General features: G+C 43.7%; 1 protein-coding gene and 1 pseudogene across 10 annotated transcripts in view; both read left to right on the forward strand.

Moving 5' to 3' along the window:
• Positions 1–1,992: 1,992 nt before the first annotated feature.
• On the forward strand, positions 1,993–2,668 carry LOC122910402 (annotated as a pseudogene).
• Positions 2,669–4,790: 2,122 nt separating this feature from the next.
• Positions 4,791–13,930, forward strand: part of NXPE3 (neurexophilin and PC-esterase domain family member 3) — a 44,823-nt gene continuing 35,683 nt past the window's right edge. Inside the window, exons 1-4 of one of the 10 annotated variants that reach the window (XM_044251280.1) lie at positions 4,791–5,515; positions 5,604–5,804; positions 8,023–8,187; positions 11,446–11,994. In XM_044251280.1, coding sequence (XP_044107215.1) covers positions 11,902–11,994 — 93 coding nt within the window. In that variant the 5' untranslated portion in view covers positions 4,791–5,515; positions 5,604–5,804; positions 8,023–8,187; positions 11,446–11,901. The other 9 variants (XM_044251286.1, XM_044251283.1, XM_044251284.1 and 6 more) reach the window with 9 other exon arrangements.

The following is a 13,930-nucleotide window of genomic DNA, read 5'->3' on the forward strand; positions in this document are numbered from 1 at the left end:
CTGGGTGGCTCAGTGGGTTAAAGCCTCTGCCTTCGGCTCAGGTCATGGTCCCAGGGTCCTGGGGCATCGGGCTCTCTGCTCCACAGGGAGCCTGCTTCCTCTTCTCTCTGCCTGTCTCTCTGCTTACTTGTGATCTCTCTCTGTTAAATAAATAAAGAAAATCTTAAAAAAAAAAAGCCTTATTTTTTTTAGTCCAAAGACCGGCTATATCCCCACTCTATTTTTTCCAGGTGCTCCACTAGATCTGCTGTACACATCTAAGATTTCCCCCAATAGTTTCACAAGTCTAACCATCTATCAGTTATCACTCCCTCCCTGCCATACTTCTTTTGCTCCTTTATTCTGCTCCTTATAGATCCTTCTGCTGTGATCCTCCTTTTTAAAAATTTTTTTAAATTAAATTTTTATTTAATTTATAAAGACTTTATTTATTTATTTGACAGAGAAAGAGACAGCGAGAGAGGGAATAAAAGCAGAGGGAATGGGAGAGGAGAAGCAGGCTTCCTGCAGAGTGGGGAGCCCGACTCGGGACTCAGTCCCAAAACCCTGGGATCATGACGTGAGCCAAAGGCAGATGCCTAAAAACTGAGCCACCCAAGTGCCCCTAAGTTAAAAAAAATTTTAAAGATTTTATTTATTATTTGAGAGAGAGAGGGAGCACAGGTAGAGGGGGAGGAGCAGAGTGAGAAGGAGAAGCAGACTCTCCACTGAGCAGGGAGCCCAACGCAGGGCTCAGTCCCAGTACCCTGGGATCATCACCCCAGCCAAAGACAGATGTTCAATTTACTGAACCACCCAGCTGCCCCTAAGTTAAATTTTTAAAATTTGAATATAGTTGACAGAATTCTGCCAACTGTTCGCTGCATCCCAAAAGTTTTGGTATTTTGTCTTTATTTTCATTTGTCTCAAAATATTTTTTTATCCCCTTAATTTCTTATTCATTGGATGTTCGAAATGTGTTTAATTTCCATGTATTTGTGAATTTTCCAGTTTCCCCTCGTTATTGTTTTCTGATTTCATTTTATTGTGGTTGGAAAAGATAATTGATATAATTTCTGCCTTCTTTAATTTGTTGAGACTTGTTTTGTGACCTAATATGATCTATCCTAGAAAATGTTCCAGGTGCCCTTGAGAAGAATGTGTTCTGCTGCTGTGGGATGGATTGTTCTATATGTGTCTGTTAGATCCATTTGGTCTGTAGCGTTGTTCAAATCTGCTGTTCCTTATTGATTCTCTGTCTAGATACTTTATCAATCATTGAGAATGGAATATTAAAGTCTCCAAATATTATTGCTCTGTATTTCTCTTTTTAGTTCTGGTGGTATTTGCTTTATATATTTATATAGTATATCTGATATTTATCTAAATAATATCTAATATTTGTATCTAATTATTTACAACTGTTAGGTCTTTTTGATGAATTGACCTCTTTATCATCACATACTGAGCTTTAAAACCATTAGAATAGTGCACAAAGACTGAAGTTTTATTATATGAAAATTTTACCCCCAAAATTTCAAGTAGGATGTCAGGTCAATCTTAGGATGGAGTGGGGATTACGACAACTGAATCTTAAGTATTACAGGTGTATGACATAAATCCACTGAAGAGGCATAAGAAAAAGGGAGATGACCTAAGTGATTTTGGAAAACTTTTGAGTGGATAGTTCCATTTGGGCTGCTATAACAGAATTCCAGGGACAGAGTGGCTTATAAACAGCATAAATTTATTTCTCACAGTTCTGGGACTGAGAAGTCCAAAATCAAGGTACCAGTAGGTTTGGTGTCTGGTAAGGGTAATTTTCTGATTCACAGATGGCCGTTTTCTTAGTGTGTCCTCGAATGGTGGAAGCAGTGAAGGAACTCTCAGGTGTCTTAAGCAAAATAAAGGAACGCACAAAGAAAGTCCCACACAAGGCAAACAGCCCAGCACAAGCTGTGAGTACTCTTTCATCTCTTGGTAAGGCGTGTTCTAGGCTAAGGCGGTATGTATGAAGGCCTGCTTGCATGGAACTTCCTTTCTCAGCAAGAGGCAATAAAGGTTAAATGAGGTCATAAGGGTAGGGCACTAATCCAATGAGACTGATATCCTTATAAGAGGAGGGGGGCATAGAGAAACAAGATGGGAGTGAAGCTGGAGGTGTTTCAGAGGACATGGTACCCAGCCTTCCCTGTGGCTGGCTATGTTCTGGATTGCCAATCAGGCCAGGTGGTTTGAGGACTATGTCATACAGCACAAGGGGGTGTTGTGGCCCCCTGAGAAGGAGGACCAGCATGGAGAGCTGGAAGCATTCAAAGACAGGATATGAAGTAGCAGGAAAAGAAGCTCCTTTGCACTCACTGCCCAGCAGAACTCCTGAGGCCTCCAGGTACTTGAATTCTAGACCCTCTACCTGTGTTCACACACACACACACACACACACACACACACACAGTTCCTTTAAAAAACAAAAAAACAAAAAAAAACACCGGAAACAAAAGGTATATATCTCCAAGGCAATAAGAAAGCTCTCACAAGGAACTAAATCAGCTCGCACCTTGCTCTGGGACTTCTAACTTTCAGAACTGTGAGAAAATAAATTTCTGTTGTTTAAGCGCCCCCAGTCTACGGCATTTTATTTTAGCAGCCTGAACAGACTCATACAGGCACCAAATTCCTCTTCCTTCTAGTCTCCTATCCTTGGCAACATCTTCTCATGGTTCATGGTGTTTTGGGAATAGAGTGATTGGTACCTAACCTGACAGTAGTCACTTATTTTGAACAATGGTTTAAGAGGTTTGGGGGCCCAAATTTTAGTCACTTGTTCAGAGGGTTCAGAAGCAAAGTAACTGAATCAGGAACTGACATGGGCTCAGGAGTGCTTGTGCCCCAAGCTTCTGCCATCAGAGATGGAGCCAGGTTGCTGGTAAGTGCCTGCCAAATTAACTACATCAAAAACTGGCTTAATTTGCTTTTTTGCTTATCTAACTCTCAGACCCATGCGTTGTTAGAGAAATAAAATTGAGTAACATTAGCATCAAAACTTTTTTGCAGATAGGTCAGAAAGGAACAGTTCCTTTGGTTTTGTATCATGACATACAAACCTTATGTCCTCATTTTTATCCAGCTTTCAAAGTTTAATTATCATAAATGTAGTATTCAGAAATTCCTTATGCCGTGTCATAACCTGAGGTAAGGAATTTAATTGAAGAGATTTGGGACACTGTTCTAGGGGACTTTTATTTGTTATTTCATTTATTCCTAAGTGCAGATACTGTTGCCCCTAACTTACAGTTGAGGAATTGAGCCCAGAGAAGTTACATCATTTGCCTAGACTGGCACTGCTAGTATAAGGTAGAGCTGTGTGTCAGCCCCAGTCAGGCTAAGATCCAAATTGGTAAGGGTATTTTTTGTATGATAGGTATTTTTTGTATGATAGTATTTTTCACTGGGTGTGTGGTGACTTCGCAGAGTTATTTGAAGTGATACGCAGTTATCTAGTAGTGATAGGCAGGCCTCCCTGGTCCTGGTCACTCTTTTTTGTGGCCAAAATGACTGTATATAGGTAAGATGACTCAAATGCTTCAGGATTATGAGTGCCTGTGGGAGAAAGGGTTTATCAGGTCACTAATGTGGTCCCAAACCATGACTTAGAAGTCAGCACTTCCTGTTTAAGTATTTGCAGCTTACCAGGCAGCCAAACTGTAAAAGATAGGTGATGGGGTGTCTGGGAGATAGGACTGAGAGCACAAATTTATCATACGGGGATCTTCTAGCAGAGGCAACGGAGGTCACCTTTTATGAACAGGCCTTGGAAGGCTGACTTTCTTCAGGAAGGAGAATGAAATGGTTACTCCAGAAGAGTGGCCGTTTTGTAGAAACTGCTTTTCTTCCATCCGTCTGGTCACCCATGCATGTAGTTCTCCCACGAAAACATCTGAATAAGCCCGTAGAGTCCATTGTGGTCAGTAAATGTAAAAATAATTAGTGTTAGTTGCAATTTGTATTCATTCTTCTTCAACCTTGAGATAATAGTCTGGGGCAGGTCTATTTTTAGAGTCTGTGTTTTGTTGGGATAAATTCCATTAACCCCACTGTGCACTGAAGAACACAGAGCAGCCCGCAATCCCTTCCGGCTTCCTGAGCAGGTCCTTTATCTGTCTTCCAAGGTCTCCTCTCAGTTTCTGAATTTCACATAGCTATGGACGTTCTACCGCTTAGAAGAACGTCCAAAATAGGATAACCCAGATTTGGGGGATGGGAGAAAGTATGCAGGCATTTTTGTCAGAAGACCTATGTTATGTTCAGGGAGAGTAAAAGGAACGAGGCTGTTTTAAGAGCAAATAGAGTAAGCCGACAAATTCCAAGCAGGGAAAGACTGAAAGACTCGCCGTTCCAGAGCTCTTGCGTGGCCAGTCGTGTTTTTTTCTGGCAGAAGAAACAATACATTCCGCCACTGACAGGGAAGACGGCCCAAGTACGGGCTTCTCCAGTATGGTCACTTTGGCTGACAAGAAAAAAAGCCTTGAAACAGACCGTCCCTGGGGAACCCTCAGGTTCGAAGACGAGAGAAGCCCGTCCCGAGAGGGGCTCGAGCTCTGGCCACAGGGCTGCAGCTGTATGACCCCCTGCCGCGCAGAAGCAAAGCGGCCCTTTGCGCGAACAGCGCCCACTACGCTTGCCTCGCCTCATGGCTCAGCGTTCCGCGCACGGCGCCCGCGGCTGTCAATCAGCATCCTCGGCCCGCCTCTCCTGGAGTTCAACCAATTGTAGCCGGGGGTCGGGGGTGAGGAGACGTAGCGGGGCCAGGAAGCAGGGGCCAGGCAATCTGGAGCAGTCTCCCCAGATCCCGCGTTCCGAATGCCTAGCGGCCAGAGAGAGCACAGCGGACCGCAGGGCTCGGCGGTGAGTGCGGGACTCCGGCTTATGCGCAGACGCCGGGCTGGGTTCCTGCCGCTCGAGGGACCCAATGCCTGGAGCCTCGCGGGCGCCTCTAGTCTGAGAAGCCCCTTTCTCCGCACGCGCCGACCCCTGATCCCCGGCCTGGTGCAGAGGAGCTGCAGACTCGGGGGTCACGGCTGGGGGTTCTGGAGCCAGAAAGGGAAAGCTTCCGTCCTCGGCGGGGGCAGAATTGGAGCCTCCGGCTGCCGTAGCTTCGGACCTGAGTTGCCCGAGCCGCTGCGGCTCCCGCAGGAGGGGGCGGGGCTGACGCGAGCATCTCTGTGCTCAGTTTTCCGGACTTGCTGCAACGCGGGCAGGTGCAGCAGCTGAAGACCTCTTCCTAACCCGGTGCGGGGCACTTTGCGACGCCCGCCTCCTCCGCCCCATTGTCCCGTCTCACTGCCGCCCCGGGGCCCAGCTGCCACTTGCCTGGCGATGCTCTCACACTTTGGGCTCTTCTGGCATTATTGAGCTGACGCTTTGGGACATCAGATTCAGGTCCTATGGGGAGAGAAGCGTGTGACTTCGCAAGGTGTGATGTGGAAACCCGCGCCTGTCACCCGTCTCCGCTTGATTAAAGGCCACTAGGGTGGTGGTAAGTGGCATTCTCAGTCAGGATTTATACAAATTTCGTGTGTAATTGTCTGTAAAATTTTCCTCTTTTTTCATTATTCACTCTAAAGGAGGATTGCTGCCAGTTTCCTAAAGATGAAGAACTACACTGCTCAGTGGCCCTTCCCCTTCCTCCGTGTGGTTATCATTTGGAACATCAGGGTGTGCTTGAAGCTGGCGGGACTCCCAGACTCTGATCATTAATTGTCTGATTCCATGCTGTGGAGGTAGCAGCACGCTCCAAGGTGTTTGGGTTCTGCTTTCCTTTGCCGGTACTTCGTCTCTTCTCTCCACAGTCTCTGGCCTGATAAAGTGCTGTTATTTGTTATGGAGAAGGGAAACGAAGGACTAGATCACTGAAGTGAGGTTGGCTGTCCCTGTTATCCCAGAATCGGATTGTCCTGAGGGGACAGTGTAAGTTACAATTCAGAGATCATTTTGGAAAGGCCTGACCTTCTGATAGAAATAACACCTCTGGCCACCTCATACTGGCGGTTCCCCTGTTTGGCAGTATACTATAGTAGTCATTTGGAGACCTTTTTTAAAAAACCTGTTTCTTAGGCCCTGGTCCTACAGATTCCGATTCAGTTAGTTGAGTCTGGTCTAAGCACTGGCATTGTTAAAAGCTTACAGGATGATATTAATGTGCATACGAGTTTAAAGAACACAGCCTATCAATGTGCCTTATTTTTTTCTTATAGCACTTACTACTCTGTGACTTACTTAACTGATTTCTTTACTTCTAGTCTCCTCTCCAACTGCCCACCCCCCCCATGAAAGCATGGGGTGCTGCTTTGGAAGAAGGGCAGGGGAAGGCCTGGGTGGTGAGTCAGCACTTTGGGTGTGTGAGGTGGGGATAAATGAAAGAGAAATGGAATCAGGGGAAACAAGTCCTGCAGACTTCTGCTGTGCTTCCTCTTTGTCAAGGGTTGACCTTACTTGGTGACCCGTCATTGTCATATTCATGGATATGGCTCCAGTTCTTTCTCTGGATCCTGGCCTGTTAAGTTTCAGGGTCTTACCCAGCACCCTGTGAAATATAGGTGCTCTTTGTTACTTATTGAAGTATGGTTAACATACAATATTGTATCAGTTTCAGGTGCTCACCATAGTGGTTTGACATTTATATACATTATGAAAGGATCAGCGTAGTTATTGTCTGTCATCATATGGAATTATTACCATATTATTCACTGTGTTCTCTATATTACATTTGCACCCCCATGACTTATTTATTTGGTAACTGGAAGTTTGTACCTCTTAATCCTCCTCATCTATTTTTCACCCCCCCACGTCCCTCCCCTCTGGCAACCATTGGTTTTTTCTCTGTGTTTATGAGTTATACAGCTGCAATTTGGGAAGTTTGATATATACATTTTTTAGAGGGGAGAGGGTCAGACGGAGAGGGAGAGAGAGAGAGAAAGGAAGAATCTCGATCTCAACCCTGAGATCATGACCTGAGCTGAAATCAAGAGTTGGATGCTTAACTCACTGAATCACGCAGGTGCCCCTGACATAGAAATATTTAAGTTCGGGTATATTCCATGTAGATCTGTGATTTGTCTTCTGTGTAGGGGGTCCACGTATTTTGAATTAAAATTCTATATACTTTGTCTGACAAGTACAATTATATTTATGTGGGTAGCAGTTCAGGGTGTATAGAATGGGGACTGTCCCAGAAACTGGATGTATAGTTATCCTATAATAACTTATCTTTGTGAAATGGTTGTCTAATTCCCCAGGGGAGGGGTTTGCTGCCTAATTTTCTTTTTAGTACTGAACTATCTCATTGATGTTACTGACAGTTTTAATTCCAAGTGATGTAAACAGTCACCCTGTAATTCTCTTATGAGATGGGGTAGGAAGTCACATACGTAGTGGCAGTCTAGGGTTTTTGTGACAGGCCATTAAGAAGTTAGATTGGCTGGAAGTAGTCTTAATCACCTTTGGCAGAAGAGACCCAATAGACCATGCATTTTACTTTTTGCTTGTCCTTCAAACATAAATATGAGGCATGACTAAGTGATGGACTGACACATTAGGAGGATTTGAAAACAAGACCGCTCAAATTTAAATTCCTCCTGAATTAATCATATCTTTTGGATCTGTCTAGATACCTCTTATTTTCTATAGTGGTAGGATGGGTTGTTGAAGTACATAATTATTCTAGTCTTTAAGAAAAGTAACATATGGAGCTTTTATCTTTGATTTATATTTTTTCAGTTATATTGCTAATTATAAAACTTGACCTTCAGCTCAGATCTGGGAGTAACTTGCCATGTTTAAGTTTATATTTATCTATCTATCTATATCTATCTATCTATAAATAGCCAGTTACTATTTTTTATTAGTAGTAAAGGAAATGTTTCTCCTACTTTGTTATACTGAAATCTCTGTGCATCGCGGGATAAAACTGTACTCTTGATTTCAAATGTTTTCCTTAATTTTGGTATCTTTAACCTGGATATCATGTGTGTAATCTTGTTGCAGCAGGAAGAATGGTATAAAAGTGAGGAAACATCAACCCGTGCTTTGAATGTGGCAAGAAAAGAATAAGCGCTGTGATGATTGCTTGAATTCAGGAGTTTACACTGAAAGGAAAGTTAGATGTAAGCTCTAATCTCTTCTTGGGAACTGGAAATTTTTTTAAAAAAGGTAAATAACATTCAGTAATAAATTTTTATTTGTGGCTGGTCTAGGAAACTTTTCCTTAGAGTCATTCTGTCTAGCACTTTTGTTTTTATTCAATTCTAAGGCAGTTTGAGATACTGAATGATATTGTCCTGCTGTCTTTTTAGATAACTTTCTTGGTGTAATGCATAGGTTTTGTATTTGTAGGAAAACAGTAGAGAACGATTAGAGATTTCTTCTTTCACTTTGAAATTTTTCATTTTATTATTCATTTATTTTGTAATAGATTTTCTTTATTTATTTAACAGAGAGAGGGATCACAAGTAGGCAGAGAGGCAGACAGAGAAAGAGGGAAGCAGGCTCCCCACTGAGCAGAGAGCCTGATGTGGGGCTCGATCCCAGGACCCTGAGATCATGACCTGCGCCGAAGGCAGACGCTTAATCCACTGAGCCACCCAGGTGCCCCGAAATTTTTCATTTTAAATTGAATTGTTTTTCTGTATTTGGTTTAATGCTGTGTTTCTTCTTCTTCTTCTTTTTTTTTTTTTTAATTTTTTAATTTATTTATCAGAGAGAGAGAGGGGAAGAGAGCGAGCACAGGCAGAGAGAATGGCAGGCAGAGGCAGAGGGAGAAGCAGGCTCCCTGCTGAGCAAGGAGCCCGATGTGGGACTCGATCCCAGGACACTGGGATCATGACCTGAGCCGAAGGCAGCTGCTTAACCAACTGAGCCACCCAGGCGTCCCAAATGCTGTGTTTCTTCTTATGGCTTGTTGTTAATTATTACTTTTAGAAACCTGCTTTTTTCTATTTGTAATTTTTATTTCCTGGTGAAAACTTAGGACACAAAGATAAAGATAAAGGAGAAAAAAAACTGTGCAGAGGTAACAACTATGAACATTTTCATATATGTCTTTTCAGAGAGAGGTCTACGGGCCCCTTAGACCACATCTACTTAGATATACAGATGGGTCTAGAAGTCAGGTCTTGCATGCCCCTCCAGTAACAACTTTCAGTAGAAGTCCTTGGCCATGAGGGGTTTCTTGCACATTTGTTTTGCTACCTATGTCCCTGTGGTCCCCGTAGTTCTGGAGTCTGCTGCCCTTGCCATCCTTCTGCACCCCTGACCGCAGCTGCACTGCTGCCACCTGGCTCTGAATAACACTAACCTTCTCGAAGCTGCTGGTGTTTCTGTAGTACACAGACAGTGCTTACTGTGGTGCTGCTGCATCTCCCTGGAGTATTGTCTTTGGTCTTCTCCCTCTCTGGGCATGAGGGAAGCCTATGATATTTATGGCCAACTCCTGCTCTTCTACAGAAGAGCAGTTGGGCCCTGATGACAGAGTTATTTCTTCTGGTTCATAGTTATTTCTTCCTAAGATTTATAGGCACTTTGGGGTGAGTGGGTGCTTGGGTGTTAGGGATGGGGTTGAGGGGTCATCACATGGGGTCTTGCACAGTGCTTGGTATCCCTGTACAGGGAGCCTGCAGAGGGATAAATATTCGTAATTTAGGAGAGGAAATATCTTTTGTCTGATATAAGTGTAAGCTTTTCTGTGGGAGTTTCTGGCACTTAGTACAGTGTGTGCTGCAGAGTAGGCTTCTATAATTTTTTGTTCTGTGGATTGTTGCATCAATATATATCATGTAAGGGGGAGGTACTGTGAGTGAATCCAAGAAATATGATACATTGTTGTTACTAAGTTGCTTTTTCTCTGATGCGTGGTTTCTGTTTTTTTTCTTTTGTTGTTTTGTTTTTAAGATTTTACCTATTTGACAGAGAGAAAGAGACAGAGAGCACAAATAGGGGGAACAACAGAGGGAGAAGGAGAAGCAGTCTCCCCACTGAGCAGGGATCCCCAACACTGGGTTTAATCCCAGGACCCTGGGATCAAGATCTCAGATGAAGGCAGTCACTTAAATGACTGAGCCACCCAGTTGTCCCTTTTTTGTTTGTTTGTTTGTTTTTATAAGATTTTATTTATCTGAGAGAGAGAGCTCGCTGGGGGAAGGGGCAGAGGGAGAGGAAGAGGGACAAACGGACTCCATGTTCATCACAGAGCCCTGCTCTGGGGCTCGATCTCACAATCCCGAGATCACCACCTGAGCTGAAGCCAAGAGTTGATGCTTAACCTACTGAGCCACCCAGCTGCCCTGGTTTCTGTTTTTTTTTTAATTTTAAATTTTAAATTTTTAAAATATTTTATTTATTTATTTGAGAGAGAGAGAGAAGATAGAGACAGAGAGCTGTGGAGGGGGAACAGAGGGAGAGGGAGAAGCAGATTCTACCCTAAGGGTGGAGCCTGATGTGGGACTCGATCTCATGACCCTGAGATCACGACCTGAACTGAAATCATGAGTCGGACGCTCAATGGACTGAGCCACCCAGGTGCCCCTCTGTTTTTTTTTTTTTTTTTTTTTTTTTAATCATGATTGGTATAGTCTAGTTGGAGGAACAGGAAATACATACAAATACAGAGGAGCGAAAATGCTGAGATGTGAAGTGAGAAGAAAGTGCTTTGGGACTTCTGAGGATGGAGATCAAGTTAGAATAGCTTAGTTCTATCTCCTTTATGAGGCAGAGATGAGGAGGAGTTGTGGTCCTTGTGGCATGGGAATAGACTGGCCAGGTGGAGTGAAAGAGAGAGGGAGTAGGGCGGCTTGCCAGGTCCAGTACAACGTTGCGGTGCAGTTGAGGTAGTCGGAGATCCTCTGCGCCATAGTTATGCACCCTTTCACCATGACTTCTCCACCTTGCCCTCTATGGAGAGCCTAGCTAGAAACAAAATACTAGTATTTTTTTCTGTTTATCTATACCAAAATAAAAACTGGGGAGAGCATTTTGAATTCATTATGCGAGAACAGGTAGGAGTGGCAGGCTCTGAAGTCCTCTGCCTCTAGCAGTTATGATGAGGGAGTTGGGTCTCCTCTTAATCGTCAGGCTTAGCTTTTCTTTCCTCTATCTTCAGGGTAAGTGTCTTCCCTCCTGGGCCCTGTTAATCTGCTGAGGGAGCATCCTCCCTCAGGAGCTGGACATCCGAAGGGTGTTTCATGTCTTCTGCTGTGCAGGGGGACAGCACTCCTTGTTTTCTAGAGGGGGTGGGGATAGTTTGCACAGTCTCACAGAACTCCTCATAAAATCAGCAGGTTTCCTTTTAATGCTCGTCAAATACGATCACTTTAGGAGTGTTACGTAACTTGAGCTATAAGGGAAGGGGAGTGATTTTTATCTACTTAGACCTCTAGAAATTTAACAGTGACTTTAATTTTCTAATCCCTAAAGGTTTGAAGACATTCTTCTTTGCCTTCTTCAAAGTTAAAACCTAAAATTTGCAGGACAAATATCACTGTATTTGTATGGAACTCTGGGGTTGGGTTTGAGCAAATTGAATGCGCAACAGATCTTACTGTGCTGTGGCTCTTTGCTTTCCCCTCATGACTTTGGGCCTTTGAGAGGGTTCAGGAAGAGGAAGTGTGGCACCTTTCCTCTTACCACACACTTGGCTGTTGGAGTTGGTGATCTGTATTCTCATCTTCCCTGTTTGAAGGACTCCTCTGAAGAAAAGTGTGCTTCTTAAGCCAACCCTAGCCTCTCCTCCATACAAAGAGCTCTTAATGATACTAGCGGAAAACAAATTCAACTAAAAGCTTGTCTGAGATCAGAAGAACGAAGACATGGAGTTTTGAGGAATGAAGGTATCATGGCGTCGGCCATGGGTGATCAAGACACAGACAGACAATGTGGTTCAATTTCTTCAAACTACGGCTCTTCTGCTGTCTGCTTGCAGTGCTGATGGTGGTGGTGCTGGTCGTCAATGTTACTCAGGTAGAGGTGAGTACTTTGTATGAGTACTTCATAAGCTCCTTTATAACTAAAGGAACCAAATCTAAGGATTTGGGGCTAACTAGCCTAGGAAGTGCTGGTCATCAGAAAACTTATCCTGGTCATAGCTCTCGTTTTCATTTATTCAGTAAGTGTTTGAGTACCTTCAGTGGTTATATACTGTGCTGGTCACAGAGGGTACAGTGGTGAAGTTGACAGACATGATTTCTTCGCTTATAGAGCTCATATTCTAAATGTGCATAGGAGAAAATAATAATCATAGTCATATAGTAATAATAAGTGATTATTAGGAATTGTGAAGAATACAGTCAAGAAAGGAAAGCAGACTACTCTGTAGTTGTTAGGGGGTCGAAAGAGGGTTTTTTCAAGGAGGGGACCTTTTATTTTATTTATTTATTTATAAAATTTATTTACTTGACAGAGATCATAAGTAGGCAGAGAGGCAGGGGAAAGCAGGCTCCCTTCTGAGCAGAGAGCCCGATGCGGGGTTCATCCCCAGGACCCTGGGATCATGACCTGAGCCAAAGGTAGAGGCTCTAACCCACTGAACCACCATGGCGCCCCAAGGACGGGACCTTTTAGCTGACTGCTGGCCAAAAACTGAAGGAAAACTCAGGGGAGGGAGTTGATGAATCTGTCCTGGAGACTACAGAATGCACACAAGGGCAGGACTGTGTCCTACTGACCCCTCTCCAGTGCCTGGCACTAGGAAGGAACTTTAGTATGCCCCTCTCCCCCGCTTTGCCACTCATAAATTTATGGAGTGATTCTAGATAAAATGATGCTGCTCTTTTACTTTTGTTGGCCTGTGAAGCTTCTCAGGTTGCACGTCCATCTTAATTACAGTGTTTCTCTGCTTATTGGCTTTTGCTATAGGTGGAATGTCTGTGTCCCCAAGCATTTTGGCTCTCTGAGAGCTCGGATTACTGTTGTCTTTCATGCTTTCAGGTTTTTCCTTCAGCCTCCAAAGTTTTCCTCATGCACTTTGGCCCTCCAGTACTCTGCTGAGTACCCGAGAGGGACCCTCTGCAGATCCCCTGAGTTCTCTCTGTCTGCATCTCTCCTTCTGCCACTTTGTCTTGTGGATTCACTTTGGTCTTTTAAGACCTGGCCACGTCCCTTCAACTTGAGTAGTTGACCAGGCTCTACCCAGGATCCCCTCCCGATGCTGTAGCCTGGAAACGCTTTCAAGGCTGTAAGCAAAGGATCACCCATGTTTTCCATCTTTCAGGCATCATTGTCCTTTGTTGTCTAATGTTCAGGGTCTGGAAAATCATTGCTGTATATATATATATATATATATATATATATATATATTTTTTTTTTTTTTTTTAAAGTTGTTTCACATGGAAGGGTAAATCTCACTGTTTCATTATCTTGGCTAGAAGTGGAAGTCTGAGGGCTTTGAATTTGAGGGTAAAGTGATCACTGAGAAGCTGGAGAGGAGAAGGATTAATGGACCAAGGAGAGGAGATAATGTGATCTAGAGCACAAATGGAGCATAAAACTTTATGTAGGTTGAGAGACATCATATATTGTGGGTGTTCTTGTTATCATTTTAATATTGATTACGTAGAAGTTGCTGTGCTCCTTCCTCTGACCTACGAAGGAAAAATATCGTGATGGTTGGCAACGTAGATGCATTTGCTGCTGGAGGGAAGGATCTTGAAGCAGTTCTTGCCTGTAGAGGAGGTGGAAGATGGAAGGTGGGGTACTCGCTGGAGGCTTGTGTGCAGGGGCTAGGAAGAACAGAGTTGGGAGATGGAGCTGAGCCTGCAGGATGATAGACGGGCAGTGACTTTCAAGACCAGGAGTGTGCATCGCACTCTTCTTCATTGGTTTTGTGAATGTGTGTGTGTGTGTGTATGTGTGTGTTACCACATTAAATAGCGTGGGTATACAAATAGGAAAAAGAAACTTGTGT

Source organism: Neovison vison, chromosome 6, assembly GCF_020171115.1.
Source record: "Neovison vison isolate M4711 chromosome 6, ASM_NN_V1, whole genome shotgun sequence".
Lineage (NCBI taxonomy): Eukaryota > Metazoa > Chordata > Mammalia > Carnivora > Mustelidae > Neogale > Neogale vison.